The sequence below is a fragment of the Oncorhynchus keta genome, chromosome 34 (assembly GCF_023373465.1).
Source record: "Oncorhynchus keta strain PuntledgeMale-10-30-2019 chromosome 34, Oket_V2, whole genome shotgun sequence".
Taxonomy (NCBI): Eukaryota; Metazoa; Chordata; class Actinopteri; order Salmoniformes; family Salmonidae; genus Oncorhynchus; species Oncorhynchus keta.
Window position 1 is genome coordinate 49332271 of NC_068454.1, and position 22465 is coordinate 49354735.

The 22465-nt window shown below is 40.2% G+C and overlaps 1 protein-coding gene across 4 annotated transcripts in view; it reads left to right on the forward strand.

The window, feature by feature from the left end:
- The window catches only part of LOC118367224 (dachshund homolog 1-like), a 264907-nt gene that overhangs the window by 236186 nt on the left and 6256 nt on the right, over positions 1–22465 (forward strand). For all 4 annotated transcript variants that reach the window (XM_035750417.2, XM_035750418.2, XM_035750419.2 and 1 more), the window contains 3 exons: positions 13588–13735; positions 14649–14792; positions 15312–15380. In XM_035750417.2, the coding sequence (XP_035606310.1) occupies positions 13588–13735; positions 14649–14792; positions 15312–15380 (361 nt within the window). The remainder of the gene's footprint in view (positions 1–13587; positions 13736–14648; positions 14793–15311; positions 15381–22465) is intronic.

Consider the following 22465-nt stretch of genomic DNA (forward strand, 5'->3'; position numbering starts at 1 on the left):
AAAATGTGGGCAGGAATAGTGCTCTTGAAAAAGAATCACCTCAGAAACATGTCAGAGGCGCTGACATGCAGACGCAGATAGCTAGTTAATTATAGCCACAGCCAGTCAGTGGTGGAATGCTAACTTTAGCAATCATGGTGCATGCAAACTGCTCACATGCAAAATACACTCGTTGAAAATACTCTCAGAGCTCTCTATCTAGCTAGCTACCAATTTTGTATGCGGTGGGAACGTTAAACCAGGGCACAAAAGGATAAGGCTCTGGGCGGATTTCCTGTGAGTCCATTTCCAACTACCAACTGGACATTATTCATGTATGCTGGAACATTGTTCATGTGTGAGGCAACCTGTCTGTCTTGGGAGACTAGCTGTATTGATATTTTACTGTCTATCTTTCCTATCATAATCTTCTTCAGTTTAGTGTCAGAGGTTGGATAAATCCTTATAGGAGGGCCAAAGAGGCAAAAGGAGTATAGATTGGAAGATGATAGAAAAGGCCTCAACATGATCCTCCCCCATTCTCCCCTGTACACCTGTATTTCACCACTATGATCAAGAGGTGTCAGATAAATCTGTCACTCCTTCAAATTGTATTGGTCACATACATATATTTAGCAGATGTTATTGCAGGTGTAGCGAAATGCTTGTGTTTCTAGCTCCAACAGTGCAGTAGTATCTAACATACTTTAGAAGAAAACTATACACTGAGTGTAAAAAACTAGGAATACATTCCTAATATTGAGTGCTTTCCTAATATACATTCCTAATATTGCCCCCTTTTGCCCTCAGAACAGCCTTAATTATTCGACGCATGGACTACAAGGTGTCAAAAGCACAGGGATGCTGGCCCATGTTGACTTCAATGCTTCCCACGGTATTCCAATGCTTCTGAGTTGGATGAAAAAAATAAACATAAGAATCCCAGTCAGAGCTCCTTTTTTTCATAGTTTCATTGTCTTGAAAGCACTGAAGTCTGAGATTTCCGTGTTCCCAGTTCTGAGTTCCCAATTGTTTTGAACACAGCATTTATGCTCAGAGGGAGATGGCAATGTAATTCCCTTTGAGTCAGGAACCAAAACCAGTGAAGATATTGTCTGCATCATTCAGTCACATGATAGCTCGATCGGCTGTTCGATTTCACTGACCGGCTTGTCAACTGAACCAGGATCAAGGTCAAACGGATTGGGAAGTAGGTTCCAATGTGCTCTTCCAAGCGTTGGAGGTGAGCAATCGTCACTCGTGACACTTATGGTTTGCTTTTGAAAGACTTTCTCCAATAATAATTATTTCCTCTGAATTCACTGCTTTGGTCACTCATCTATAGTATGTTTTTGTATTTATCCTGCATGCTTGCGTTCAGTTCATTCAGTTTCCCAAATATGTCTGTTACATAGGCAAGGAGACACATTTCCTTTTCATTACACAGAAAATAAACTAGGTCTTTTTTTACTTCCATTGTGAATGACAACAGTTAGTCTCAATGCGAAGAAATCTTTCCAACACTCCCCCTAGATAACCACCAAGCCTCAGTGTGAGATAGAACATTGTCCTCCTCTGATCCCATATCTCCACACATTTGCAAACAGGAGTGTGCACAGTGGATGTGGTTTGATGTAGTTTATAATCAAAGATACCTGCTGCAGTATATCTCAGCTCTTTTGCCACCAGTTGCTCTCGGTGTATAATACAATGTGTCCATATGGCAGAGGGAAACACATTCATAACTAGAGTGCAGAAGCCTGCCCACCATTCCGCCATAGATGGAGCAAAAGCCCACCCTTCAATCTCATGGAATCTGTTTTTTGTCAATAAAGCCACGCAGCACACTGTGTCATTTCATGCTCAGGAATTGTGAGACAGAACAATATGTCTTTGTGAATAGCATCCCCTGACATTTATATCGAACAAAAGTCAATGCATGGGTATCTCGGCCCTCACAGCTAACGTCCATTTGGAGAGCATAAGATAGGGAGTTTTTTAGTTGTTCAGTCAGTTTCATCTTTATTGCTAGCAATAGCATACATTCTTTGTTTATCTGACAAAGGTATTGATGTGAGTTTTTGTGCCTCTGCCTCCCCACACATTGTTTTCACCATATCAATTGTGGCCGGTAATATCAAAGTCTCTCAGTAGTGTGTGGTTTCCTAGTGTAGCAGGCCTCGGTATTCACCATGGGAATGATTTGAAATCTTATCAGAAACATGTTGGGCCATTTTCAAAGCTTTCTATTTCCTTTCAACTGGTCAAGCTGATGTCATTTGGAAATTTTGCACGGAAAATATTTCCGGTTTGTTAGAGTAATTGCATTTTCTCCCTGGTCCCTAAAAGCCTTTGCTCCACAAAACAAGCAGAGATCACAGAGAACTTTACAGATTTCAACTAAATTGAAGCATTCATTCCATCGATTTATTATATTATTCTGGTGAGCAAGGTTTTATTTAGTTTTCGACAGCAATATATAATGACAGAAGAGAAATTGCATGTATCTAATTGTAAACAATTTGACCAAATAATTGCCAAAATGTTGGAAATTATAAGCAGAAATATATCTAAATATATCAGGCAAAACAAATCCTGCATCCTCTGTCAAAAAATCGTTCCACTGTCTCAGACTGTAGCCTAAAGCGCATTTTCTATTTTAGGGGGTTAGGGTCGGCTGTGTGCCTCGGATTTTCACTTCATCATACATAGGCGGTTGCGGATGGGTTATTAGTAATTGTGGGTTCGGGTGAACAAACAGCTATCCTGTTTACTACTTCGCCTTATTCTCAAATTGATGTCACGGCCAGCTGGTGTGTTGCCGGTGTTTTTGATTTGTTTGGCTTGTGAATTCTTAGCTTGTTTTAGTCTGTTTTTAGCCTAGTCTATGGTCATTTTATTTCTTTGTATCAACATTTGGATTGCCGTTTTTTTATCCATAACGTCTTACAAGCTCGTGTCACGATTAGCCCCTGTGGCTGGGACCGCTCCAACCTGACTCGAGCTTAGAGCCTACTTGGCTACTAGCTAGCAGGCTATTAGTGCTAGCGTACTCGTGTTTTTACACATGGCTGGGCCAAAATGCGATAAGTGCGAGATGATTTACACTCAAGAGAAGAGAGAAAGGGTGAAACAGATGCGACGGGGGTTCATCTGCCCTAAATGCATCACCATCAAGCGAGGTTGTCCTGTTGTGTAGCTCAGCTGCGGCAGAAGCAAGTGTCACCAGCCTCCCCAGGCATAGGAGGAAGGGAGGCTGTCTGGCCGTCCTTTATCTATCCTGGAATATCCGATCCAGCTATCAAACAGTTTTGCCCCGATGAAGGCATACCCGGGAGTCAGCTCTGATCCTGGGAATTTTCTGCCGGCAGCCAGCAAGTGGCAACAACCGCTGCTCCCACCATCCCTGCCCGAGGCAGTCCCATCCCCCCGCTTCCGTCTCCATTGATTTCCATCACAACCACCATCATTGTGGGCAGCACGATGGTGAGAAATTTGTGTCTGTCTACAGTCTGCGGACTGGCTAAGGGCCACTGTCACCCATGCACAGGTGTCCGAGACATCAACTCCCTCCTGCCCACAGTTTTGGTCAGTTGCTCTAATTTTCCACAAATATGGCGACACCGTCGGTTTTCAAATCACCTAGAGGACTTGGGCTGTTGCACGTAAACATGCAAAGTTTGATTTCAAAGTTGCACCTGCTTGATGTCTGGGTGCATTATACGAGCCCTGATATTCTGGTTCTCACAGAGACCTGTCTCAAGGTTTTGATTATGTATAAGGACATTGAAATTGCTGATTACAACATATTCAGATTGATAGACTGAAAAAGGGTTGAGGGGTTACGCACTACAGAATGTGAAATCGACTCTTGTGGCATCATCGACTCTAAGTGTCACTATCGCCAAAACGTATGAATGTTTGGTTACAGATGTGGCCTTAGGCCAAAACATGTACACTATACGGTGCATTTGGAAAGTATTCAGAATCCTTCACTTTTTACACATTTTGTTATGTTACAGCATTATTCAAAATTGAATTAAATGTTTTCCCCCTCTTCAATCTACACACAATACCACATAATGACAAAGCAAGATGATTTTTTGAATTTTTAGCGAATTCAAAAAATGAAATAGCACATTTATATCACATTTACAAATGTACCTTTACTCAGTACTTTGTTGAAGCACCTTTGGCAGCGACTACAGCCGTAAGTCTTCTTGGGTATGATGCTACAAGCTTGGCACACCTGTATTTGGGGAGCTTCTTCCATTCTTCTCTGCAGATCCTCTCAAACACTGTCAGTTTTCAGATCTTTCCAGAGATCAGGTTCAAGTCCGGGCTCTGGCTGGGCCTCTCAAGACTTGTCCCAAAGCCACTCCTGTGTTGTCTTGACTGTGTGTGCTTAGGGTCGTTGTCATGTTGGAAAGTGAACCTCCGCCCCAGTCTGTCCTGAGCGCTCTGGAGCAGGTGTTCATCAAGGATCTCTGGATCTCTATTAATCTTTCCCTCGATCCTAACTAGTCTCCCAGTTCCTGCCTCTGAAAATCGTCCCCACAGCATGATGTTGCCACCACAATGCTTCACCATAGGGAGGGTGCCATTTTTCCTCCAGGCGTGACAATTGGCATTCAGGCCAAAGAGTTCAATCTTGGCTTCATCAGAGTAGAGAACCTTGTTTCTCATGGTCTGAGAGTCCTTTAGGTGCCTTTAGGCAAACTCCAAGAGGGCTGTCATGTGCATTTTACTGAGGAGTGGCTTCCGTCTGGCCACTCTACCATAAAGGTCTCATTGGTGGAGTGCTGCCGAGATGGTTGTCCTTCTTGAAGGTTCTCCCATCTCCACAGAGGAACTCTGGAGCTCTGTCAGAGTGACCATCGGGTTCTTGGTCACCTCCCTGACCAAAGACCTTCTCCCCCTATTGCTCAGTTTGGCTGGGCGGCCAGCTTTAGGATGAGTCTTATGTTCTTAGGGACCTTCAATGCTGCAGATCTGTGCCTCGGCACAATCCCTTCTCGGAGCTCTACGGACAATTCTTCGACCTCATGGTTTTTGCTCTGACATGCACTGTCAACTGTGGGACCTTATATAGACAGGTGTGTGCCTTTCCAACTCATGTCCAATCAATTGAATTTACCACAGGTGGACTCAAGTCAATTTGTAGAAACCGCTCAAGGATGATCAATTTGCACCTGAGCTCAATTTCGATCTCAATTTAAAAAAGGGTTGTTTTTTTTGTGATTAATGCATTTGCAAAAATGTCTAAAAATCAGTATTCACTTTGTCATTCTGGGGTATTGTGTGTAGATTGATAAGATAATTCTAAAATAAATACATTTTCGAGTAAGGCTGTAACGTAGTAAAATGTGGAAAATGGGAAGGGTCTGAATACATTCCCAATTGCACTGTATGTGGACACCCTTTCAGCCACACCCGTTGCTGACAGGTGTATAAAATCAAGCACAAATCCACGCAATCTCCATAGACAAACATTGCCAGTAGAATGGCCTCACTGAAGAGCTCAGTGACTTTCAACGTGGCATGGTCATAGGATGCATCCTTTCCAGCAAGACAGTTCGTCAAATGTCTGTCATGCTAACGTGCTGTTATTATGAAGTGGAAACGTCTAAGAGCAACAACGGCTCAGCCGCGAAGTAGTAGACCACACAAGCTCACAGAACAGGACCAAGTGCTGAAGCATGTAGCGCATAAAACCCGTCTGTCCTCGGTTGCAAGACTCACTTCTGAATTCCAAACTGCCTCTGGAAGCAACATCAGCACAATAACTGTTCATCGGGAGCTTGTTGAAATGGGCATCCATGGCCGAGCAGCCGCACACAAGCCTAAGATCATCATGCGCAATGCCAAGCGTTGGCTGGAGTGGTTTAAATCTCGCTGCCATCGGACCTGTTCTCTGGAGTGATTAATCACACTTCACCACCTGGCAGTCCAATAGACAAATCTGAGTTTGGCGTATGCCTGGAGACGCTACCTGTCCCAATGCATAGTGCCAACTGTTTGGTGGAGGACAAATAATGGTCTGAATTAGTGATTTTAATAGATTTGAACCTGGATTGGTTTACTCTGGCCTCTGATCTTTTGAAGAATATTTCTCTTGACATTCACCTGACTCAACTAATCTCCAAACCTACACAGGTGAATGTAAGAAACTCCTTGCTAAAAAATTCCTTGCTGATTGACCTTATTTTTTACAAATAGCCCCCACAAGTAATTATTAAGTGTAGTCTTTGCTAATGACGTCAGTGATCACTGTTGTATAGGCAGGTTGGCTGACAACAAAAATGATGTGCGCACATCGATGTTGCCAGAAGGCATGCGTTGTTATGATTCTGAACAGTCAGCTAGCTAGACAAGAAGCTGCCATGTGAGGAATCGTAGGTTGCTCATTTCAGTTTGTTGTATGTTGTTATTGATACCATGTCTTGGTTTCAGGTGTTTTGACTGATGACATGTCTGTGCTAATATGGCAAAAATTCACTAGCTAGCTAACCAACAACTCTAAACATGTATTTGAGAAACAACAAATGCTATTGTGAAAATGTTATTATTGTTTTCAATGAACATTTGGAGACAAAATATAGTTTACATGCTGTTTAGAAGTCGAACAGTCTATTTTGCTCCATAGTTGCGCACCGGCCAGTTTTGTTGCTAAACAAAAAACACGGTCTATCGCATGTATTAGAGATACAAAACAGAAACAAAATTGATCCTCGTATAATTATGAAGATACATTTTCAAATTTTCCCCAACCTTTTTTCATGATAAACATTGTTCTCATCTTTCCTCTATAAGCTGCATGCCTGACCCTGAATTATCTCTAGAACTCTTCTCATCTATTTTTATATCTCTGGCAGCCAAACACGAGCCCTTTAAATGCCTTAGAGGTAAAATAGAACAAATCCATGGTTCGCTATAGAACTTTCAGATCTCATTATGATTAGAAATCAGGCCTGGACCAAAGTTAGAAAAACTGCCTTGATAGCTGATTGGCAGCATTTCAGGCAATTGAAAAATACAGTAGATATTCCTCAATTAAGAAAGCTAAATCAATCTACATTCTACGTTTTATCACAGACTCTGCTGGGGATCCGTCAACATTTTGTAAAACAGTTAATGCACGGAAGTGTGGAAATTCCTCTCCTGACCTGCCTAAGCAAGTCAGACTCTGGCATCATTACTGAGAAGAATGAGATAAGTGATGGTTTTAATCAGTATTGGCAGGCTTTTTATTTGAAAGCAATGGTGGTTTAATTGACTCTGGGAGAGGGAAGAGCAGTCGACTGATGACAGCTCTTCCCTCTCCCAGCCTCCTATTTCGGGTGCTATCCCCAGGGATAAGAAGGCAGCCCATGTCTCCAGAAAGGTGGTGACCCCTCCGACCAAAATAATGATTCCCTATATCAAAATTGTATTGCCTAGCACAAATTGTAGAATCATTAATCAACAGTCAACTTAGATCCTTCCTAGCTATGAAATGTATTCTAAATGTTCACCTGTCTGGTTTCAGGCCGGGTCATAGCAGCATCTCTGCTGCAACTTTGATGTTAAATTATGTGGTAAGGGGTATGGATAGGATGAACTACTGTTCTGCTGCTATTGACTTATCGAAGGCTTTCGATACCGTTGACCACTCATTATTGATTCCTGATTCTGCAATCATCATCAGGTGTAATTGATTTGGAAATTATTTGACAGACAGGACACAATGTGTTTTTTATGATGGTGTTGATTCAGATTTCCTTGATACTACGAATGGTGTTCCACAGGGATCGAGTTTAGGTCCTGTACATTTTACTGTCTAACAATGTTGGTCTATCTGCAAAACATTGAAAATGGCGCCGATAGGTAGGGCAGCCGTGCTTCTAGCCCCTAGGCAATAATTTGGTTTACAAACATTTCGCTACACCCCTAATAACATCTGCTAAATACGTGTATGTGACCAATACAATTGGATTTGATTTGAAATGAGAACATATATCTTTATGCTTTTGCCCCCACGGTTGACCAGGCTCTTTCGAAGTTTCAATCTGCCTTCATTGCTTTGCAGAAAGCCTTTGTTGAACTGAAATGGGAACTTAACGCAGGTAAAATAAGGTACAGTATATGTTACTCTCCAAAATCACATAAAAATGTAACTAATGATTTATGCATATGTGCATTGGATGGTGTCCTCATTGACCGTGTCCCTGCTTATAAATATCTGGGTATCTGAATTGACAAAAAAGTAATTTTTCAAAAAGCATGTTGATGAGTTTAAGAAATTAAGAATTCAAATGGGCTTATTTTATAAGATTAGGTCATGCCTTTCATTAAATAGCAGAAGACAAATCATTGAGTTGACATTCATACCGGTCATACCGGTTATAGACTATGGCTTTATTGTATATATCTCTCAAACTCAACTCTGGACCTCGAAGCCTGTTCCACTGCATTTTTTCATTTGTTCCCCTCTAATAAGGACTGATTTATACCTGGGACACCAGGTGTGTGTAGTTAATTATCAGGTAGAACAGAAAACCAGCAGAGTAAGAGAGTAAGAGTTGAATACCCCTGGTATATACAGGTGCTGCCTATATATTGAAGCCATTGGATGCAATTTAACATAGTTTATCATGACCTCACACTCAACAATGAACTGAGCCACTTAAAGAAATTCTCTCATGACTCTGCTATAGAGGGCTTACAGTTGACGTACGACACCTTGACGTACGACACCTTCTTAGCATAGACAATGCAATTGTTGTGGTAGTCTTAGGCAAGCCATCTTCATTATCACAGTGTCAACTCCAAGTGCCACTCAGACCTTATGGGAGAAAAGTATCTGGCATTTAACTTGGTAGTAGTAGTAATAGTTTTGTGTATGTTTTAAACTAAGCATCCCATCATCTCCTGCTTCCAGACATTTCACCGCCTAGATTACAAGGGTTGGATTTGCTCCAAACAGTTTAATGTCAGCACACGGCATGTACAACATTGAGTAAATGATTAGCCTCATATACATTGACTACTGGTATCGTTTTTAAATTGAAAACATAAAGATGACAATATGTAAACAATGTGTGAGTTAAGCTATTTTATCCTTCAGATGCACAATGTCAAGAGGTGCATTGCAAATGCCCATATAAGGCTAATGTCATCATACTGTAGTAGGCCTATGGCTGAATTGGCTTTGCATACCATTATCATTTGCAAAATGGGTTCACATGGCTGATATCCTGAAAAAAGTGACAATCAAATAGAGCTTAAACTTATCCAGAATCTTAAATCTCAGTGGAAAAATAAATGTTTCAGCACAAACAAATGTTTGTACATGAATATGTGATTCTCCTATTATTTTGTGTGCTTTGTGTGTCTGTAGATGTATCGTTTTCTTGGGCCTAAAAGCATATTCATGTTTAAAGTACTATCCACTGCAAAATTAAGATGGTACAATTGACCACATAAACGTCCATTATAAAACTGAACAAACAGGTATAAGTAATGTTCATTTGAGAATAAAACATAGACACATGAGAAAGATTCCCTCCCCCTCTTTATTGCAGGATTGTGAGCTGTGATTAATCAACAATCCTGAATAATAGTTTTAAGTGAAACAATTAAAACAAGTTTAAACACTTCACTTCAAAGAATCAAGTGTACACATAAGCTAACTCACATGTAAAGGTTAGACATCTTAGTAACAAGTAGGCTATTATTAGTGAAGCATAATCTCAGGTTAACAAAAACAAGTAAATGCCATTGTCCAACCTCGCTCCACTGATCCCTGATCTACTGGGTGAGCAGACTTCTGTTCCGGCCCAGCAATAGCACACTTGATTATCAACCAATTATGCTTAATAATTTGAATCAGGTGTGTTAGTGCTGAGCTGGAACAGAAGCCTGCACACCCATCAGGGTTGGCCTGCTCCAGTTGTAATAGGTTTATACATTGTGACTTTTTTTTGCTCATTTGCTAACATAGGTACGTACACATATAATGCATGGATTTACAAGGATTTACCCTTATTCTCGAGACATTCATTGGGAGCTTTTCATCTGCAGACAGGGTTTCACGGCTCTCTGTATCTGAGGACAGAACATCACAAAGAAACAGGCTACCTTATACTCAAATTAGACAGCACTGATTATTTTGTTGCTATATCTCTCTGTCCTCATAGTTTTTCTCGCTAGGAACTGGAGTATATTTTCATAATGTCCTCCACAAAGGTACCTGCCCTATCCAGAATAGCCTACTCTCCGTTCTCTGACAGCTGGAACTGCTAGCTAATCCTTTCACCCTCTTCCATGGCTGTTAGCTAGCTAGCTACCTGGCTGCAAAATGTATTTCAAGTTTGTGTTTTTAATTTACAATGATAAATGCATCAGGATAGCGAACTAGCTAATGTGAAGTTAGCTCGCTGGGGAAATTGAATTCACATGGATAGCTATAGGTATGTAAAGTTACATTATGTTAGCCGCTCATTTGAGTTATCCTGCACATAAAGTTCCTGTAGCTATCATTTTCAAAATATATTTACTTACTTGAATAGGTTCTCCCACTGCCTCCGTTTTCTGGGTCCTTAGAGAAACAAAATAATTGTCAATCTTCCAGAAGTTTCCAGTGATAGCAAAACGCAGCCAGCCATGTGGGTGATTGGATGACTTCCACCAGACTGATTGGTAATCCAACATGGCACCAGGTAGGTATGGTTGCTAGGTGGTTTGTGATGCAACTGCAAGCCCTCTATAGTAAGCTGTGTTATGAAAGGAGACGATGCTTGTCACAAGGATACAACTGAGGCCAATTACTTGGACCTGAATGTACTGAAGACCAAGGAGCGAGTGGTAGGTTTAAGAAAAAATAAATACGTTTTTAATCACATTTCTATTAATGGTGATGAGAATGACTCTTGTGTGTAATAATAGACAACAAACTTAACTGGAAGAATAACTCTCACAGGGTTTACAAAACATTTAAATCCAGACTACTTTTAAAGGAAGCTTAGATATTTTTATGTATGTTACAAAGGCTTTGCATGTTATATAGCAGTGTCCTGGTGAGTGTAGTGACCTATGCTGGAAAGGGAATTCAACTAAGGAGGACTTAAACAAGCTTGACTAAATAATCAAGAAAGCCAGTGCTACAATTGGCTGCAGCCTGGAATCAATGCAGGACTTGCTCATAAAAGTCTGCAAGGAAAAACACATGGACAATGACACCCACCCACTCGACAGCACTCTAATGCAACACAGGAGCAGCTTCAGTAGCAGGTTCATACTGCCCAGAAGTTCCACAGAGAGGTTTAGACCGTCATTTTTACCCACAGCCATGAGGCTTTTTAACGAGTTTAATTGATCAACGTTTTTTATGAGGTCTTCCTATTTAACAATGTATAACAATGTATTTTTTGTTGCTTATCATGTTGGTCATTGTTGCATGTCCTGTTTCTGTAAGTCATTGATGATGTATGCTGTGATAAAACAATTTCTCAAATTGGGATTAATAAAGTAATACTCTACTCTCTACTCTACTCAAATCACACTATGCTTTATTACGGGCGGTAGGTATGGGCAATCACTGCATAGGCTGGCCCTCTCTGAAGTCTCGTAGATTTAGGTTTACATTTGACATTTTAGTCATTTAGAGGACGCTCTTATCCGGAGTGACTTACAGTTAGTGGATTCATCTTAAGATAGCTAGGTGGCAAAACCACATATCACAGTCATAGTAAGTACATTTTTCCTCAATTAAGTAGCTTTCAGCAAAGTCAGATTGATGAATTGCACTCTTTTTGTTTATAAAGCCCTCCTGCATAAACTGCTACCTTACCATACTTCATTGTTAACTTATAGACGTTTGAAATACCACACATGGTCTTAGGGGTGGCTAACTCTGGAGATCCCTGGTTTTCTTTTTTTTTGCACCTTGCTTGTGGAATGGTCTCCAAGGCTCTCTAAAGATGGATGAATTGGTGCCTTTAGGGCAATTTCAAAAGGCTGATTGAGGACCTTTTTACTGAAAAACGTGATTGTTTTCTATGATTGTGTATTGCTGTGGATATTGATGTGTATAGTGAGGTGTGTAGTGTATATTAATCAGTGTCAATCGGTGCTGTTTAAGATTAGGGAGAACAATTGTTTTTTTTATGAGCATGGCCTTATTTCTATTACAGCATATTGTATGACTGTCATTCATATCCCATTCACACAGCTAAATATCGATAGGTTTAGGCTACTAGATGATACTCACATTTGACCTATACCCATCATGAGGTTGCTACAACCTAGCCTACAAGTTAAAGTTTAGAACGTAGGTGTACAGGTCGAGAGACACATATAAGTAATCAAGCTGACACATTCAATAATGTAATCATTAGTCTAAACAGATCTGTTTTGCAACGAAAATTAGTTTCTATTTGACAAATTCAGGCAGGTCCTTCCCTGTTACGTTTGCTTCTGTTTAAGAAACGTTTTGCAATAGAATCGGCAGAATGAATACACCCCTGGTTAGCCCCACACACAGTTCACTTTCATAGCAGCCACATTCAGCATCATCTCTGGACTCGTTATATAATTTATTATCGCATCTACGCGCTTTCCTGCTCTCACTTTTTTTCCTTCCCTTGAGGACTAGTGCACAACACAATAGCTGTCTGTGACCAGGGACAAAAACCTCTCCTAGCCAAACCTTAATACCATATCCGCTAACAGCCTACATCGTTGTCACCATATTAACGTTATAGTCAACAACTAGAACTAATGCATTAGTAAACCCACAATCCATGTGTACAATTATGCAGTACAGTGTACAACAAGCTGTTTAACAGTTACACTGGCAGGCTTGTCTTGACTTGGAAGAGTTGCAGAGTTGGATAGCCTTAGCCAGCTAGCTAACATGAATAGCATTCTTCTCTGTTTTGAGTCAGGTTGTTGAGTAACGTTAGCCTAAATTTGCTGCATTAGCTAAGTAAGTGAAAGTTAAACTAAGAAGAAGCATAAAATTAAACGAAGATTAAACTAGCTCTCTCTCTCTCTCGCTTCTCCTTAATTTTTGAAGATATGTATTTGTTCAAAACTGTTTAACCTATTGCATTTCTCATTAATTCATCTAGTCACAACACCCGATGCACTGCAGTGCTAGCTAGCTGTACCTTATGCTTTCAGTAATATATTAATTCTCTGATCCTTTGATTGGGTGGACAACATGTTAGTTCATACAGCAAGAGCTCTGATAGGTTGGAAAAAGTCCTCCAGAAGTCATCATAATTACTGTGTAAGTTTATTGAGGGGGTGAGAACCATGTACCTCCTAGGTTTTGAATTGTCAATGTACCCAGAGGAGGACAGAAAATAGCTTTGCTACCTTAGAGGGTGTTGTTGAGGCTAATGTATACCATTGCTAAACAGTGTGTTTGAATCCGTTTTTTGGTGACGTGAATATATTTAGTATAGTTTTATTTTAAAAGGATAACTTTTTTTTAGGGTTTCACTATTTAAAATTATGTGTGTGTTTGTGTGTGTGAGTATGTGAGTGTGTCCATGTTTGCAGGCGTGTATTTGGTCTTATACATGTCTTTGTGTGTGTGTTTGTGTGTGTGTATGTGTGCAGGGCCTGCTGAAGGTTGCGATTGACAACGCACGGGCCCAAGAGAAGCAGGTGCAGCTGGAGAAGACGGAGCTAAAGATGGAGCTGTTCAGGGAAAGAGAGCTCCGGGAGACCCTGGAGAAACAGCTCGCTATCGAACAGAAGAACAGAGGTACGGACTGAGAGAGGGTGCGTGTGTGTCTGTGTGTGTGTCTGGTTTGACAGTTGTATGCATTTTTTTTTTTTTTTTTAACCTTTATTTAACCAGGCAAGTCAGTTAAGAACACATTCTTATTTTCAATGACGGCCTGGGAACAGTGGGTTAACTGCCTGTTCAGGGGCAGAATGTTACCAGTCCAACGCTCTCACCACTAGGCTACCATGCCACCCCCAGGGTAGCCTAGTGCATGCTTCAAAGCTTATTAAAACACTTTAACACAAACATCTAAATAATGAAAACGGTCAAACATACATAAGAAAACTGCTGTGTGTTTCTGTGCAACCGCTTCCAATGAACCACTTAGTATTGTCCCCCACCACCGCGAGGATCAGCTAATTATGGATACATATTGAATTATCAAAATGAATGATTCATCATCATTCTAAACAAAAGTGACACAAATAACACTTAAGTTAACACACTTGTGTTATTTAAAGCGCTGCACAAGTTTAATAAAATACTCTATTATTTAATGAGCCAATTACATAAAACTATTTTCTAAGTCCCTCTAGCAGTTTGCTGCTTTGAATTCAATATAGTTTGCTAAGAATTCAGGCAAGTCTAATTTCCAGCACGAGCCAGCCTAAGTGTCCTCAATCTCCCTTTGACATCAATTAATGATTTTGAGTGAACGTCCCATGTTCAAATTTTGACTTGAATGTTACCTCAAACTCAGTTTCAACTCTGTTGTTTGCCACATGTTTCTGCCCTGTAGTTTTGTCAAGTTTCACTTGTCTTTTTCCACAATGGCCACTTGCCAAGTCTTTGTAAAATATCAATTTATTCCTAATTGACTTGCTTGGATAGAAAAGGTTTAAATAAAAGTAGTTTGATACAGTTGTCCTTTTCTTTCTTTTCCCCGCAGCAATAATCCAGAAGCGCTTGAAGAAGGAGAAGAAGGCAAAGAGGAAACTTCAGGAGGCTCTGGAGTACGAGTCCAAGAGGAGGGAGCAGGCTGAGCAGTCCCTCAAACAGCCCTCACCCTCAGAAGGCCTGCGCTCACTCAATGGTTAGTTGTGTTTTTAATAAAATGTTTATATTACACTCTACTTAAAAATGTATCAATCTTTATTTAAAGTGCATTTAAAATCGCAACACACTTTACAGTGAAACAAAAAAGAATGGAGGAGATAAAATAAACAGACAGCAGCAATAAAGTAAAAATAGTGTCTAGAATAAAACAAACAAAAAAAGTTAATGTATCCTTATGCTTTTTGTATGTATTTCACTGTTTGCAGCAAATACATTTGCTACTTGGGGATCAGCCTTAGCTAAAAACAAAATAGATTGCAGTTACATGTTGTGGTAACAACTCACATAGTGTTACTGAGTTCTTTACATTCTGGAAGTAAGAGTAAGTTAAATCATGATGCAGCAGGGCATCTGACTGTGGAATCATCTAATGTCTTATTGTATCAGTTGTTTTTCACTTATAGCCAATTGAGTTTTTCAATTAAAACTTTTAGTATGGCTGCTCCATTTGAATGATGTTTAACAGCAGTTACGTTCTATCTCTCTGCTCTTCCAGACTCACTGACCCCAGAGATGGAGAGTGACCGCAGTGCTGGAAGAACAGATGCTGAGAGGACAATACAAGGTACATGAACCTGAGGAGAAGATAAATCTCTCTCTCCCTGTTTCACTCTCTCTCTCTTTCACTCTCTCTCTCACTTTCACCCTCTCTCGCCATTATCTCACTTCATCTCTCTATTTATCATTCTTCCCCCCCACAGCACTGGGTCAAGATTGCATTGGTCTTCAACAGACATAATAGTAGTATTTTATTACAGGGAGTGAAGTATGGCACTCACATATGTCATGAACAGTTTGGATTGACAATTTAGATTTGAACAAGCAGCAAGTTTTTGTTGTGTAACCCAGAGAAAAATAACAAGTCATAAGTGATGTTAAAGGAGAGATATGGTTTTAGATTGTAAATGACTGCACCTTTTAATACTGGTAATGATACGTGTGTGTGTGTGTGTGTGTGTGTGTGTGTGTGTGTGTGTGTGTGTGTGTGTGTGTGTGTGTGTGTGTGTGTGTGTGTGTGTGTGTGTGTGTGTGTGTGTGTGTGTGTGTCTTTACCTTTGTTTAAGCGGGGAGTCGTGCTGACCCCACGGTCTCTTTCGCAGATGAGCCCTGCATGAATACCTAAATAATAATAATAAATACATATCTACATACACATAATTTACACAATACATGAAAAGCAAAGACAAAAAATGCATATATATACACGAGACTTCAAGGAGGGCAAGCCTACTTTCTGATACAAAAGGTGTAATGAACCTATCACCCGTAATAAAGCTCAATGTGCTATGATAAACTGTGTCCAATGCCTTCAATACAGTGGCAGCTGCATTCATATAGACCAGTGGTTCCCAAACGTTTTATAGTCTCATACCCCTTCAAATATTCAACCTCCAGCTGCGTACCCCCTCTAGCACCAGGGTCAGCGCACTCTCAATTATTGTTTTTTGCCTTCATTGTAAGCCTGCCACACACACACACACTATACGATACATTTATTACATTTATAAGAATTAGTGTGAGTTTCTGTCACAACCCGGCTCGTGGGACGTGACAAAGAGCTCCTATAGCTCCAGGGCACAAATAATAATATAATAATAATCAATAATTTTGCTCTTAATTTAGCCATCTTACATATACAACCTTATTTGTTATTGTGAATAACTCACCACAGGTTAATGAGAAGGGTGTGCTTGAAATTATTCATATAACTCTGCAATGTTGGGTTGTATTGGAGAGAGTCTCAGTCTTAAATCATTTTCTACACACAGTCTGTGCCTGTATTTAGTTTTCATGCTAGTGAGGGCCAAGAATCCACTCTCACATAGGTACAGTGGGGCAAAAAAGTATTTAGTCAGCCACCAATTGTGCAAGTTCTCCCACTTAAAAAGATGAGAGGCCTGTAATTTTCATCATAGGTACACTTCAACTATGACAGACAAAATGAGAGAAAAAAAATCCAGAAAATCACATTGTAGGATTTTTTTATGAATTTATTTGCAAATTATGGTGGAAAATAATTATTTGGTCAATAACAAAAGTTTATCTCAATACTTGGTTATATACACTTTGTTGGCAATGACAGAGGTCAAACGTTTTCTGTAAGTCATCACAAGGTTTTCACACACTGTTGCTGGTATTTTGGCCCATTCCTCCATGCAGATCTCCTCTAGAGCAGTGATGTTTTGGAGCTGTTGCTGGGCAACATGGACTTTCAACTCCCTCCAAAGATTTTCTATGGGGTTGAGATCTGGAGACTGGCTAGGCCACTCCAGGACCTTGAAATGATTCTTACGAAGCCACCCCTTCGTTGCCCGGGCGGTGTGTTTGGGAACATTGTCATGCTGAAAGACCCAGCCACGTTTCATCTTCAATGCCCTTGCTGATGGAAGGAGGTTTTCACTCAAAATCTCACGATACATGGCCCCATTCATTCTTTCCTTTACACGGATCAGTCGTCCTGGTACCTTTGCAGAAAAACAGCCCCAAAGCATGATGTTTCCACCCCCATGCTTCACAGTAGGTATGGTGTTCTTTGGATGGAACTCAGCATTCTTTGTCCTCCAAACACGACGAGGTGAGTTTTTACCAAAAAGTTCTATTTTGGTTTCATCTGACCATATGACATTCTCCCAATCTTCTTCTGGATCATCCAAATGCTCTCTAGCAAACTTCAGATGGGCCTGGACATGTACTGGCTTAAGCAGGGGGACAGGTCTGGCACTGCAGGATTTGAGTCCCTGGCGGCGTAGTGTGTTACTGATGGTAGGCTTTGTTACTTTGGTCCCAGCTCTCTGCAGGTCATTCACTAGGTCCCCCATGTGGTTCTGGGATTTTTGCTCACTGTTCTTGTGATCATTTGACTCTACTGGGTGAGATCTTGCGTAGAGCCCCAGATCGAGGGAGATTATCAGTGGTCTTGTATGTCTTCCATTTCCTAATAATTGCTCCCACAGTTGATTTCTTCAAACCAAGCTGCTTACCTATTGCAGATTCAGTCTTCCCAGCCTGGTGCAGGTCTACAATTTTGTTTCCGGTGTCCTTTGACTGCTCTTTGGTCTTGGCCATAGTGGAGTTTGGAGTGTGACTGTTTGAGGTTGTGGACAGGTGTCTTTTATACTGATAACAAGTTCAAACAGGTGCCATTAATACAGGTAACGAGTGGAGGACAGAGGAGCCTCTTAAAGAAGTTACAGCTCTGTGAGAGCCAGAAATCTTGCTTGTTTGTAGGTGACCAAATACTTATTTTCCACTATAATTTGCAAATAAATTCATTAAAAATCCTACAATGTGATTTTCTGGAATTTTTTCTCATTTTGTCTGTCATAGTTGAAGTGTACCTATGATGAAAATTACAGGCCTCTCTCATCTTTTTTAAGTGGGAGAACTTGCACAATTGGTGGCTGACTAAATATTTTTTTTTGCCCCACTGTACGTGGTTGCAAAGGGCATCAGTGTCTTAACAGCGTGATTTACCAAGGCAAGAAACTCAGAGCGCAGCCTTATCCAGAAATCGGGCAGTGGCTTCTGATTAAATGACATTTTCACAGAACTGCTTGTTGCAATTTCGATGAGGCTCTCTTGTTCAGATATCGGTAAGTAGACTGGAGGCAGGGCATGAAAGGGTTAACAAATCCAGTTGTTTGTGTCGTCTGTTTTGGGAAACTTGCGTAATTGCGCACCCAGCTCACTCAGGTGCTTCACTATATCACATTTGATATTGTCCGTAAGCTTGAGTTCATTTGCACACAAAAAAATCATACAAGGATGGAAAGACCTGTGTGTTGTCCTTGTTAATGCAGACAGAAAAGAGCTCCAACTTCTTAATCATAGCCTCAATTTTTTCCCGCACATTGAATATAGTTGTGGAGAGTCCCTGTAATCCTAGTTTGAGATCATTCAGGCGAGAAAAAACATCACCCAGATAGACCAGTCATGTGAGAAACTCATCATCATGCAAGTGATCAGACAAGTACAAATTATGGCAAGTAGAGTAAAGAAAAATGTAAGCTCGTCTCTCAATTTAAAAAAAATGGGTCAATACTTTGCCCATTGATAACCAGCATGTATTTTGGTATGTTGTAAAACCGTTACATGGTCACTGCCCATATCAATGCATAATGCAGAAAATACATAAGAGTTCAGGGGCCTTGCTTTAACAAAGTTAACCATTTTCACTGTCGTGTCCAAAATGTCTTTCAATCTGTCATGCATTCCCTTGACAGCAAGAGCCTCTCGTCGATGCTGCAGTGTACCCAAGTGGCTTCGGGAGCAACTGCTTGCACGCTCATTACCACTCCACCATGTCTCCCTGTCATGGCTTTTGAGCCATCAGTACAGATACCAACACATCTTGACCACCAAAGTCCATTTGATGTCACAAAGCTGTCCAGTGCTTTAACAATATCTTCTCATGCTGTCCTGGTTTCCAGAGGTTTGCAGAAGCGTATGTCTTCCTTAATTGACCCCCATAAACGTAACAGACTGTGCCAGGCCCGCCACGTCTGTTGACTCATCCAGCTGTAACGCATATAATTCACTGGCTTGTATGCGAAGCAGTAATTGTTTTAAAACTTCTTCTGACATGTCACTGATGCATCGTGAAGGCATTGCAAAGGTATTGTCCTTAAAGTTTTTTGGCCTTTTCCACCAGCATTGTCCCAGCCAATTCTGCGGCATCAGGAAGAATTAAGTCCTCCACAATAGTATGGGGCTTGCCTGTCCTAGCCACTCGGTAGCTCACCATATAAGATGCTTCTAGCCACTTCTTATTAATGGAACCTTTTGCTTTTATTCATGTCTTACTACTCAAAAGTCGTCTTTATTCTCGCTCTAAAAACCCCTGTGGCTTATTTTTCAAATTGTCATGTTTCATTTCTAAATGTCCACGCAAGAGTGAAGGTTTACCGTGAGAGAGTAACGGTTAATGTGATTGGATGTTAATTATTTGATTAGGCTACCTGTATTTGACATTGTGTTGTTATTTCGCTGAACACTAGATGGTTGAATTTTTTTTTAGGCAGTGAAACGAGGCTACTCACCCAAATGTATAGCCCCGTTGGAAAATATAAATGTACTGTTTGAAAATGTGAAGAATTTTTTTACAAAAAAATCTATATACACTACCATTCAAAAATTCAGCACAACAGTTTTCAGCTGTGCTAACATAATTTGCAAAGGGTTTTCTGATGATCAATTAGCCTTTTAAACTTGGATTAGCTAACACAACGTGCATTGGTTGATGATAATGGGCCTCTGTACGACTATGTAGATATTTAATAGAAAAATCTGTCGTTTCCAGTTACAATAGTCATTTACAACATTAACAATGTCTACACTGTATTTCTGATCAATTTTATGTTATTTTAATGGACAAAACAATGTTTTTCTTTTAAAAACAAGGACATTTTTAAGTGACCCCAAACCTTTGAATGGTAGTGTGTATATGTATATATATATTTTTTTTTAAATGTGTATCACATTTTTATATGACGTACCCCCGACGGAATTGCACTTACCCCTGGGGGTACTCGTACCCCAGTCAATTAGCGGAATGACTATTGAAAGAATTATTATTACTTATTTTTTACTAATTAACGAAAGACAGGACCTGTTTCTATAGAAGAAGCCTATTTTAATTCTTAATTTCTTAAATAACAATATTAATTTTAGGAACAGGCTTCTCTTCCTGGATCTGAATGAATGTTACAGTAAACTAGGTTTAAAGTGCAATCAGAGGATATATAATACTACATTGAAACTATCAGCACGCATAAGTCAATTTCAGTGACAGGTAGGTCTGCGTGTCTGTGTACATGCTCCCATGTGGGTACTGTACGTGCATAGTGTATTTGACTTGTTTGTTTACCTCTTAAGATCCACTTTATTTTATGTATAAGTCCTGTAACAATATATGCATTTGAATGGCTTGTTTGTTTGCCTTGTGGGGTTTCATGGAGGAAGGAGGGGGTGGTGATAACTTCTGAAGACTATCCAACGTCTGGGGCTGCATCCCAAATGGCACTGTATTCCCTATGTAATGCACTACTTTTGACCATGGCGCGTAGGGCCCTCGTCAAAAGTAGTGCACTACGTAGGGAATTGGGTACCATTTGAGATGCAGCCCCAGTCGGTAGTGAGTCTTCAGAAATGATCACCACCCCCTCCTTCCTCCACGTGAGGAAGTCTGTTCACCCAAGAACACGAGACCTCTCTCTTCTTCATTAGTATCATAACGTCTTCCTCTAATAATCCCCAACAGCATCTCCCCCTCCCTTCCTTTCCAACTCCTCCCTATCATCACCGCTTTATCTCTGAGAGAAGTCTCAATTTCCCCTGGAAAATACAAAGATTACACAGTAAAACGCTGTGAAATTTGAAACATATTCATCATAGTTTTGTACCATAAGGAGGGTGGATTCTTTCATAATTAAATGTAATTCAGTCAGTGGAGAGATGTGAAAAGGGTTGCTCTCCAATAAAGGTAAACCATATGTCCACATTTCACAATTTCTTTTAAACTTCTGGACAGAGAACAGTTATAGTCCCCCATTTCATACTAAATTAGTATATCAAGTATCCTTAATTTGAAATTGGAACATTTTTGATTTACATTAAACAGCACTTTATAATTTAATTGTTATACTGTATTAACTGGAGGCTTAACTTTTCTCACTTCCTTTTTATATTGCATTACCATTGTATTTGTATGTGATCAGAAACATAGCTTATTCATTGCAACGTAGCAACCATTACCATGGTACATTGTCATAGACACTAAAGATACATATTTTCTCTCCTGTTCAGACACAAATTGGACATATAGCAGATGCCTTTCTCACAGTTGAATAATCTATAAATATATATGCTATGGTGTAGCTATGAAGTGTGTAATTTCTAGGGCTCATAATGTCAGTGATAATGGCCTTGAAGAATAGAATCAATATGAAGAATAGAATCAAGAGGAGGTTGAGTTAACACGGAACAATGTGTGCTTTTGTGAAGTTGCATCGCCATTTGTCTGCCACCCATGTCTCCTCTGTTCTCCTCTGCTCCCAGCCTAGTATACAGTAATTACTCTCAAAGGCAAAACAATTATGTTGATAAATTACACATGCAAAGAAGACGCGGATAAAACACCCAACCCTATCACACGGATAAAAGCCAAGAGAAATGTATGTTGTGTTTTCATCTCACAACTCAGGCTAGGGTGAGAAAGAGAGACCAGAAATGACAAGAGCATCATTTTAGACAACTAATTATTTATATTTGTCTTTTGTCACACTTCTCTAATTCTGAGATATTAACACAATCTGTGTTCATTAATTGATTTTGCAGTGTTTTTTAACCAGTTCCAAGAGGGAGCTCTGGCTTTTGTAGCAGCTAGCAGGCAGCCATGCTACTGGGACTGAAGCTCTCTCCTGGCTCTAACGCCATGGTGACGGAGTGCACGTAAATATCTTCCCCAGTATCTCCTCTCTGGTTCCCGCCTGCTTGCCCTTCGATGTGTTCATCAAGTTTACATGACCCTGCGCTGAGACATAAAGTTATTTTTTGCGAGATTAAACATCCAAACAGTTAAAGTAAAATTCTAATTAAATGAATGAATGTCAGTGAAGCAAAAAATACCGTAATTAATGGATCCCTTAATTG